Source organism: Dreissena polymorpha, chromosome 10 (genome assembly GCF_020536995.1).
Source record: "Dreissena polymorpha isolate Duluth1 chromosome 10, UMN_Dpol_1.0, whole genome shotgun sequence".
Lineage (NCBI taxonomy): Eukaryota > Metazoa > Mollusca > Bivalvia > Myida > Dreissenidae > Dreissena > Dreissena polymorpha.
In genome coordinates, this window is record NC_068364.1 from 54,510,744 (window position 1) to 54,521,760 (window position 11,017).

Here is an 11,017-nt window from a genome sequence, read left to right on the forward strand (position 1 = left end):
AGCAAAAGACAGTTTTAAAAAAAGGCTTAAATCGAGATATTTTAGCCCACAGTAAAAGAATTCCTGCGAGATATTTTACATCACCAGATTTTTGAATATGCTATCCCTACATTCAAGGAAGCTAAATGCGAAACTATTTTTAACACATGCATGGTTTGTTTTCAGGGTAGCAGTTCTTGATTTGTGAAATTAAGATTCGATCGCAAATTCAGACGGACAGAGACGCTGGAAACTGTATATTGCCTTTTTATTCGCAAGCATGTGTATTTTTACTTTCGGTCGCCATTAAAAACACGTTAAGCATTTGTGTGAATAATCAAAACCTTCGACTACTTGTCTCCTTTGCTGCAAGTGGGTACTTGGGAAGTTAGGCTTCTGGAAATACATGTATGCTGTTTATTGTTTAAAGTAGGATTTCAATCCTTAAATAATCAATTATCGATATGTTACAGCCACTGATTTGCAATCTTCGCAAAGGAAGCTTCAATTCTTTCTATTTCAAAAATGTCATGTGTGTGTGTTTTCATGTGCTTCCGTTCTTAATTTGTGAAAGTATTTGATATTTGACCCTTGATCCAGACGGGTCGAGATAATACAAACTGTTTATTGACCCCAAACTGTCGGTACTTATTCATTTGGTCAAGCAGCCTTTATTGCGTTGAGATATATATGTCTGACAACCTAGTTAACCATCGTCGGATACCCACGTTCGACCCATTCCGCTACTCTCCATTTATCGACCGTGGGACAATACGAACTGTTTTCACCGTTTTAGGGTGTGTCAAATCCAGTAATTTCATTGGATCCCTCACGGTTTCATGAGGGATCCAATGATATTTTTGACCAATGATACAACTCGTTCTTTAGAGACTTCGGGTTTGTTGTCAAAATGGCGTCGTCCGTAGAAATGGATTTTCGTCGTGCATGCGAATACTTTAAAATTGAGAATTTAAACGACTTTCAGAGTAAAAGTATCTCAAATCTCTTAAATGGGCGCGATGTCTTTTTAAGCACTCGGACAGGTGGAGAGAAAAGCTTGGTGTATCAGATTTATCAATTTATCAAAAGAGAGCAGTGCACTGGCTGTCAAGTTGTTGTCGTTACTCCACTTTTGTCAAAAATGAAAGAACAATGTGAATACCTGACTTCCCTCGGATTCAAAGCTACGTTTATCGGACGAGATCCTAATGAAGAATCAGATATTTTATCTGGGATGCATGACTTTATTTATTCTTCCCCGGAGAGTCTTCTTGGCGTTCAAAAGTGGAGGGACATGATGGCAAACAGTACTTCCATTAAACTTATTGTTGTGGATGAGGCTCATACAATAATACAATGGTAATAAGTAATATTAACCTACCTTATTATTGTGTTACAGTGTGAAAAAACCCGCTTAAGTTTGATAATTGTAATATACTGAACAGCTGTGTAGTAATTGTTTAGCGCTTTCAGCTGTGTAGAATTTGTGTGGCACTTTTAGCTGTGTTGTATTTGTATAAGAGACTGCTGCTAAAATATATAAACCAAAGTTATGTTATTAAAACCTCTAAGTGCAGACAGATGTATTATAAAAGAGTTGCATAGTCATTTTAATGTCATTTTGAATATCAATTCTATATTTGATAGTAAGTCTCCGTGTTAGTCAAACTGCTTAGGACATGTGACATATTACCAGTATTTGAGCCGGTCTTAATAAAAAACAAATATTGTTGGCTAGTAAATATGTCATATTATTATTATTTCAAAATGAGTCAGGCATGTGATTGAATAAAATATGCATCACAAATAAAGACTTACAAGTTCATGTACTTCTTATTTTTAGGGGAGAGGCAGACAGTGAGCAGGAGAAGGAGCCATTTCGCGAGTGGTTTGGGAAGTTAGGAGAAGTTCGTTCTTTGGTCGAGTGTCCCATCTTATTAATCACTGCCACGGCAAATAAAGCTGCTCGAACTAAAGTGAAACAACTATTTTGTATGCAAAAATGTTTTGAAATTGTTTACAGTCCAGATCGTCCAAATATCAAATTATTCTGTCATAGGTATAAGGGAAGCTTGCCTCTTAGTTTAGTGTTCAAGTATTTGGTAACTTCAATCAAAGACAAGAAAGAAAAAAGTGAAAGATACCTTATATTTTGTACATCCATAAAAAATTGCACTGATGTGTATACAATGTTAAGAATGGAACTGGATAAAGACATAAACTATGTGCATATGTATCATTCCCAGACTGCAGAAAATGTCAAGGAGGTTATAAAAAAAGACATGGGACATGATGCTGGCTTGATTAGACTGTTAGTGGCAACTAGTGCTGCTGGCATGGGCGTTAATTTTAAAGGGGTAAATCAAGTAATAAACTATGGGGTTCCGAAGAACATGGATACTTTTGTTCAGCAGTTGGGAAGGGCAGGTAGAGATGGAACTCAGGCGATGGCACTTGTATTATATTGTGGCAGACAGTGTAAAGGTATTGATAGTGATATGAAGAATTACATAAGTGATGATTCAAAATGTCGCAGGAATTTGTTATTGAGTGCATATAATACTGATGTTAATAAGGGCCTGCTAAAGCACTTGTGTTGTGATATTTGTGAACAACAATGTGATTGTGGTAGTCCGGACTGTAAATTGTACGCCCATCCTGTTGTTCAAGCTTTGACAGAGGACATATCTGATGTTGAAACAAGCTCTTCTAGTTCAGAAAGTTCCAACAGCTTTAGTGATTTTAGTTAATGGAATGGATATTATTTGTAGACATTTAGGCATTACATTTGTTCATTTTAATCCGTTTTCGGCAATAATATGTGATTAATCAGGTATGTCACCTGACATATACAATGTACTGTAGCAACCTTAACACATTTTAATTGTTTTGGTACATTTTCATATTATTTTTGTTTGAAAGAATAAAATACTTTTTATCAATACACACTTGTTCATAGAAGCATCCATTTGGAATAACTGTACTGATGATATTTTAAGTGGTTTAATTTAAAATATTCACCCAAGAACTAAAAAAAAACAATATTTTACATCATGTTGTTTAGGTTTAAAAAAAAAATTATTCAAAAAGGTAATTTGCCAATTTTATCTTTAAATTGGTCATAAAATAATTTCCTGTAATTATGATATCAAGCTTTCTGAAAGATTTCTTTGTAAGATACCAATTGTGATATTCAGAAGCATGAAATAAAATTCCCAAGTGTATGCTGGGATACTTTAATACATGTAACTTATTATTAAGCTTTATATACACACATACTTCATAGCACATAGTTGTTAATTTGTTTATCAGGTCCAGGGGACGGTTTCAACAAACATTGTACGACAAATTTAGAATACGATTCATATTTAAAAAAAACATTATTGCAAAACACCAAGGCATATTATTATTTTGCCGTCGGAATATGTTTTGTGTGGATATTTATCATCATCTTGTATATTTCACTCTTCAAATTTTAGTCGTAAATTAAGATTGTCGTACGATCTTTGCTGGAACGACCCCCAGTGTTTAATAAGCTCCTTCTGGAATAATTATCAATATGCATTATAAGCTGCCTTATTATAAAGAACAAGTTACTGTATTACTTTTTGTATAACCAACTTTTAAATATTTGCTATTTTCGCACTTTTCAAAGAATTCTGCGTTTACTTGTTTAATTGTGTTTGTTCAACATGTACTTCAAAAAATAAAACCCAAAATACAAATATTAACGATTTATTTGTCTGTTACATGTATAAATTGAATGTTTCACTACATACATGTAAACATTTGAATAACGGAGAAAAAGAATGACAATTTTAACATATAACCACACATGCGTCAATGTAATAAACTTCCAAATTACCACAATAAAATAATTATACAATTTGCATCATTTAATATGCTAACCTTGTTAAGAACCCATCATGAACTGATAGGACATGCCAGTAGTATTGAAATGTGAAACTGTTATAGAAGTAAACTAATACCATTTGATATTGGCAAAAAAATCTTTTAAAGTTACAGCACTGAATTCTGCATTAGCACAACGAATGTCAACACTTCCTGATACAGATACATATAATGCACAATAAAATAAAATATGATGCAGCAAGATAATGGATGAAACATCACAGATAAAAAAATTAGAATCAAGAGTTAAATATGCAATCACGTCACATAACCTGTCACAGAAGTACAGACCGGGCAATCATTCTCAACTTTCCGCATAAAAATGCTAGGGGCATAAACATGTTTGAAATACAAGTCTAACAAGTACGTTTCAAAGCCTAAAGGTTACATTAATAGAGAACAAGAGCACCGTCCAGGGAATGCCAACACTCTGCTGTGGGTGCAGTTTTGAATTTAACCAAAAAAAAATACTTGACCTTTGACCTTGAAGGATGACCTTGACCTTTTACCACTCAAAATGTGCAGCTCCATGAGATACACATCAGAGTTTTTTTATCTGATTTTGGGGAAAGGGCCTGGCCTTTTTGAGGGGAAAATAAATCGTGCGAAAAGCCGGATTTTGGGGAACAAAATCATGCGAAACGCCAGATTTTGGGGAAAATAAGGAAAATTTTAAATAATCACTTCAACATATTTTACTGTTTTTAAAACAAATTCAAGGCAACATATAATTTAATAATGCAATATTTTGTATTTTCTACACTGAATCAGGTTTACTTATGTATTCAAAGGTTTAAAAAAAAAAAAAAAATAAAAAAAAAAATTTTTTTTAGCGGAATTTCTGTCAGAGGGGAAAAAAATATCTAGGGGAAAGGGCCGAAATTCAGCAGGTCTTTCAGAAGGTAAAAAACCCTGCACATGCATGCCAAATATCAAGTAGCTATCTTCAATATTGCAAAAGTCATTGCGCAATGCACGGCGGACGAGCTGGCTATGACAATACCTCGGGTTTTCTTCGAAAACAGCCGAGCTAATAAAAAACTTGAATTCAGCAAACTCTGCATTGAAATCATACTGTAATAAAACATGCATATGACATGTACATGTACCAGTTAACTTAATACAAATGTTCACCAGAATATTGTCTGACATCAAAATGTTAAGATAAAAGATTTTTCATTATTTGTAACACTGAAAGTCACAATTACTGATTTAGTTAATTTGTCATCACCTGAAAAACTACTAGTGCACAGTGGTTTACTATATGATTTACATAAACATATTTGCAATTCTTTTCTGCTCACCAATCCATGCATGAAGTTCCTCAGCATTAATACCACTCAAAGGTTCTCTAAAATTTTGAAAACTATTCCAGCACACATTTTTATGGCACCGTTTTGTCTGAGAAACTCAACCATTTTCATAATATCACCACTTTTGTCCGCTTCAGGCCTTGTACTCTTTGACTTTGCTGTTCTGGACGTTCTCATGAGATTCTGCTTGATAGCGTGAATAACTTGTGTTGTCATGCATATCTGTTTCGCTGATTCATATGACTTGTTTGCTCCTTGTGTGTTCAGTTCTCTTTTTATGTTATTGACCTGTATTTCTACTGCATTGTCATTAGGAATGTTGTTGCGAATTCCCCCATTCAAATTAACACTGATATTCCATTTGTATTCAAAACTTTCTCGGAAACCCAGAATTGACAGCGTGTATGTTATCATTCGCCATAACCAAATTTTATACTTAGAGTGTTTCAAAGCAGAATCGTAAAGCCACTCAAAATGGGCATTGCATACTGATCTTGCACCGTCACACATTTTGTACGAATCACATGTGTCCCTAAAAAGAAGAGACATGAATAGGAATTGTCCGACTGCATTATTACAATGTTCATTGGTATTTGCTTGATGGAGCTTCCAATGGTGTTTGTTAGTTAAATGTTTCTTAAACCAAACAAGTGAGGTGAAACATTTTCCACACAAAGCACATTGGTAATGGTCATTTACTCTCATTGCAAAGAGCTTCTGTTCATCAGCGTGTATTGCTTCAAGGTCATTACGTATTCTTGAAATACTTGAATTCTCAGTAAATAAAACTATAAAACTAAACTATGGCATGGTATTGTTACTAAATCCAACGTTACTTTTCACACATTATGCTATGCAGAAATAAAGACTCGCTAGTCTCAAAAAGAGACTAGTTTAAACTGACGGTTAAGAAATATTTCTTATTTGATTTTTCTGCTTTTTGTTATTGTTGTTTTTAATTCCTTTGTTTGGAATAATTTTTATATAAGTTTGTTAAAATTGAATATGAATTCAAATAAATATTAAATTTCAAGAGACCAAACACTTGTTTCAAAATAACAGTCCTGGAATTTCATTGGATTTAACCTTCAATACCATATTTACTAACAATAGCAACCAACTTACATGCGTCAAAATGAGAACAGTAAAACAAGAACTGTTGAACTCGAAAACGGAAGAGTTACGAGTAGGAAGTTGAACTGCCGGTGGAGACCTTCAGGCCGATGTATCATACCAAACAGTCGATCGCGATCAGTGGAGTTGTTCTGCATGGCTTGTTGGGCAGAAAATGCCCTTTCATTTGTGAGTACATCTCCCCCAAATACAACCCTTTGTATTATATTTCCATCTACTACAGGCACAGTCATGTCCTGTACATCTTGTAAAATTTGTATCATCCCTTGAGTTGAATTTTCACTCTCATCTATAAGATTGGTATTCAGAATAACAGACTTTTGTTTTGTGAATTCTAAGAATGGATGTGAAATGTATTCAGGATATGAATCAATCAGAGGTTTAAATACATCAACATACTTCATTAACACACAAGCAACATGGAACTTGAAGTTATGAAGAACACTTTTCATGTTTTCCTCTGACGGAAGCCATTTATATGATGGAATCATTGTCACACATGGTTGTTCTGGAACTGGACCTTCTATGTGTAGGTCTTCATATGTCACCCTTCTTTGTTTCACCATGGTTAAAAACCAATGTAGACTCTTTCTTTGATTGTCCTTTGTCATGTGCGTGGGTGCTATGGTGATATCTAAATTGTCCCCAAGTACTTCAATGGTTTTGTGCCTATTGTCAGACCCATTAAGTTGACCCCGTTCCACAAAACGTGTAATTACTTGGTCGATATTTACCTTCTGTTTCTTCACAGGGTCCTTCCTTTTCTTATGTACACTTGTGTATGACACAACCAAGCCCAAGTCATGCATAATATTTAATCCCTGAAACAGAAATTCATACAACATCAAATTCATGCAGACACACAATCATTATTGTTTGAAATGTTTCTTTCACTTTTAGGTTTTGTAAAATATAGCACCCTAAGAAACCTAACAAGATCCATCAGATAACAAGATCCAATTCTCTCAGTGTTTGATAGTGTAATGGAAGCCATTAAATTGTTGGGCCACATGCCCTTGTGAAGTTGACTTCACTTGAGATACTGATAGTACAGAGGTTTTTCAGATTTCAAATTTGTGAGACGCCCTAGCCTGTTTTTTTTTGTGAAAATTAGCACGCGATTTTGTCAAAATTTGTGACATGTACGCCAAATCAGTTTACGCTAACAATGCATCTCTAGTGTACTTTTAAATAGCAAAAGAGTACAGCAATAATGATATTACAATACTTAAATAATTTATGATTGAAATTCAGTTCAATTAACAATACATGCAAAATCTATTGATTTGGTGACATACATGTACATTCAAGGCTAGTTCTCGCATTAACTATGGTTTAATTAAAATTGGTTTGATACCTCTTTGTTCAAGCCACAACTGTCTAGCACTAGACCAAGAACGAACTGAAGAAGATTCAGCAGCTGACATCTGGCATACAACATCACACCAACAGCAACAACAAATCGAGCCATGCTTTTTTGCTTTCACCAATAACACAGCTGATGATAGCTGCTAGAGTTGGAACTTTTGTTCTGATCATTTTGGCTTGATCTTCGCACTTAAAGTTCATTAGATCGTTTTCAGAATTCACTTTAAAGTCACTTTCTGAACGCTTTGACAATTTTGACACTTCTTGTATTATGTCCTTGCTAACACATTTTGCCATTGCTGACCTGTATTTACTACATTTTGACAGCTGTTTCAATACTGTTTCTGGTCCTTTTCCATTCATCATGGCTTTGATTGCAGTCTGTTCTGCACTATCAGTTATGATTTTACATCTTTCAGTTGAATTATACATCACTGTTACCTATAAAGAGACAAAAGACAATATAACCTTTAGGGAAAAATATTAACTTTATGGGATCATTCAAGGAATGGAATTTTGAACAATTTTTTCCATTGTGTATTTTAGGAATAATATTTTTCTATCATGGTTTGTTGTCGAATATCCAACAGTAAGGAGTATAGATGCGTAGGAATTAAATCACGAGTGCGAAGCACGAGTGATTTGATAACACGCGTCTGTACTCCTTACTGTGGGTTATTCGACAATAAACTATCATAGAAAATTATTATTTCGATTCTAACATCTATACTCCTTACTGTGGGTTATTCGACAATAAACCATCATAGAAAATAATTATTTCCATTCTATCTCGATTCTGATTGATTTGGTTCAAGCTTTTGGGCATGAACTATTTTGTTCACTACTCCGCCCTTCTTATTACGAAGTTTACTATAAAGTGACGTCATTGAATTGTACAAACATATGACGTCATTCCCATTCATAAATATTTTGCAAATGACGTCACTTTCATTCAGAACAATAATCGTAGAAACTAAATCATAAAATGACGTCACGTTTATAGATGCTACTGAAAAGCTTACATGCTATAAATGTTTTCTTAATAACGTTTCCTAACAAATAACATTCTTTGTAGGCATGGTTATGCCACTTATCACCAAATATACAATTTGTTGTTTCATTGCATTTATATACATGCTACATTTATTGCATTTCTTTAAGAGCGGGTTTTAGCATGTACTGTTACAAGGCCTCAAAGTCTCGATGGAACTATACACTATACAACTTCATTTGGTTCTTATCACTTTTGACATGGCAACAAAGTCATATAAGTTATGTTTTGACACCAGGTTAAGCTTTGAACTCAGCTCGTGGTAAAAAGCACTTAATTGGCAAGACCTTCTCAATAAGCCAAGTGTAATATTTAAAAGAAGCTAGGAAAAGTATTTCTTCTTGTTATCATTACCTTGACATCAAACTTTCTTCTAGTCGGAAGTGTGTTGGTACATGTACTCGTTGATGCATATACCTTCAGTGATTTTTCGCCGGTAGTACTAGTAGCGAATACGGTTGGTTTTCTTGGTGTTCTAAATAGCGTCCTTTTGCTCTTGGGAGTCAAACCTGAAGGTGAAGACTCAAGAGCACGTTTCACTTTCTTTGAACCTGAAATTACCAGGAATTTTATATTTAACATGGCTTGCAGTATACATGTATAAATTATAATAAATTGAAATTATAGTAAATGCTGGAGTTTAAAAAGAATACAAGGCAACTTTCTTCTAACAATAACAATTCTTAAGCCATTCTTAACTTAGAATTGGGAGTTAGTTTACCCTAAAACTAATATGCATCAACAAATAACAATAATAACAGAACTTTCCGCATACAAAAACAACAGAAGGGAATTTGATAGCAAAATATTTATTATATAATATGACTGGGTGATATTCTCATCTTTTTTTTTTAATTATGTGCAATAAAAATTTGCTGATAACTGGTACATGTATATTAACTACACAGTCTTCGCAGTAAAATATATGAACAACTAGCTTGAATATAAATATTGTTTGCATAGAAACAGATAAAAATGCATTTGCAACACTATACAAATTGTTTATTTCTAGTAACCTGGATTAATTGCACTAACACCAGGCTGTTGGGCTTATACATGTATTATAGCTAGTGTGAAGACTGGACAATGTTTATCAGAAATAAGTTGTTTTAATATAACTAAGGACCGTTGAAAACACTGCATTGATTGCAACAATATATCATTAGGAAGCTCACACAAATAAGCATAATGATAAATTGTATTCTTCTGAAAGAAGAAACTGGTGTTAAATGGCGACTTCAAAACAACACAAGTAAACAAAATAAGTTAACTTACCATGTGGCGTAACATTGCCACCTTTGCTTTTCGCAACCGCCCCTGGCAGGGATTTTATTGTTTGTAGAAGTTCACTTTTTTCGATTTCCAGGCACTCTATTTTTTGTCAAATGCTCGAAGTCTATTTAGCTTATTAACACAAACATTGCACGCGTTTCCAGTTTCCTCTAAATTAATTTGTTTTAGAATAATGCCAAAGTCATTTAAAGATTCGTTCGATGTTAGATTTCTGTAATTTTTACCTTTTATTATTTGAAAACAAAACACACATTTGTTTCCTATGGCAGCCGCCATTGTTGTTGTAGGCGAAGCATTGACACCTCCAAAGCGAAGAGTATTCTTTTTGTAAACTGCGATTTCATTGGTCTACTGAGAGGTTACAGTTAAGGTCAAAACGGCGTGTATTGGTTATATTGTCCCACGGCTAATGCTGGAGAGTAACGGAATGAATTAGTCGTGGGTATCCGACGATGCCTAGTTAACATGCAAATGAGCATCCACTTTGGTATGTAGAAAATGATACTACACTTCCACCTCATGATTAAGAACTGTGTACATTTACAACACTATTATAAAATAATTCTTTAAAATAGAACATGTCTTTTTAATAAATACGTTTCGTATTGTTTTCATCGTATTTGGAATATTTTGATCATAATTTAACATCAGTAACACCGATGTTTCATATTGAAAGTAAAGCAATTTTTTATTTCGTTTAATTGTTAATTCTGTTCTTGGTATGTATCATCTTTATATAAATTGACCTTTCGACAGCCGATTGATTGACAGGCTTATTAACCAATCAGATTACAGCATAGATTAGGCCCGTTTTTATCCGCCATTTGTCCGTCAAACTCGCTGTTGTCCGACACGTAAGCTTATACGTAATTCTGTGTTTTAAACAATGAACTTGTCAAAAGGTGCTGTTATGGCACTTGTAATTCAGACACAAGGTATTCAGAACGGTTAAAAGATGGAACTACGT

The 11,017-nt window shown here is 34.0% G+C and overlaps 2 protein-coding genes across 4 annotated transcripts; one reads left to right on the forward strand and one right to left on the reverse strand.

Annotated features, from left to right (window-relative positions):
- Positions 1 to 889: 889 nt before the first annotated feature.
- Positions 890 to 2,921, forward strand: LOC127849133 (ATP-dependent DNA helicase RecQ-like). Its single transcript, XM_052381854.1, has 2 exons — positions 890 to 1,338; positions 1,823 to 2,921. Exons 1-2 carry the CDS (start codon positions 890 to 892, stop codon positions 2,727 to 2,729), a joined length of 1,356 nt encoding a protein of 451 aa, XP_052237814.1. The 3' UTR covers positions 2,730 to 2,921.
- Positions 2,922 to 5,582: 2,661 nt separating this feature from the next.
- LOC127848925 (uncharacterized) lies at positions 5,583 to 10,589 on the reverse strand. 3 transcript variants are annotated; one of them, XM_052381652.1, is made up of 5 exons: positions 10,033 to 10,589; positions 9,112 to 9,308; positions 7,696 to 8,147; positions 6,389 to 7,159; positions 5,583 to 5,736 (listed from the first exon to the last, which is right to left on the reverse strand). In XM_052381652.1, the coding sequence occupies exons 3-5, from the start codon at positions 7,807 to 7,809 to the stop codon at positions 5,725 to 5,727; spliced, it is 897 nt and encodes a 298-aa protein (XP_052237612.1). In that variant the 5' UTR covers positions 7,810 to 8,147; positions 9,112 to 9,308; positions 10,033 to 10,589; the 3' UTR covers positions 5,583 to 5,724. The 3 variants fall into 3 exon arrangements, with proteins under 3 accessions (XP_052237612.1, XP_052237610.1, XP_052237611.1); XM_052381650.1 differs by having other exon boundaries at positions 5,602 to 5,736; positions 6,330 to 7,159; XM_052381651.1 differs by lacking the exon at positions 10,033 to 10,589 and having other exon boundaries at positions 5,602 to 5,736; positions 6,330 to 7,159; positions 9,112 to 9,588.
- Between the last annotated feature and the right edge of the window lie 428 nt (positions 10,590 to 11,017).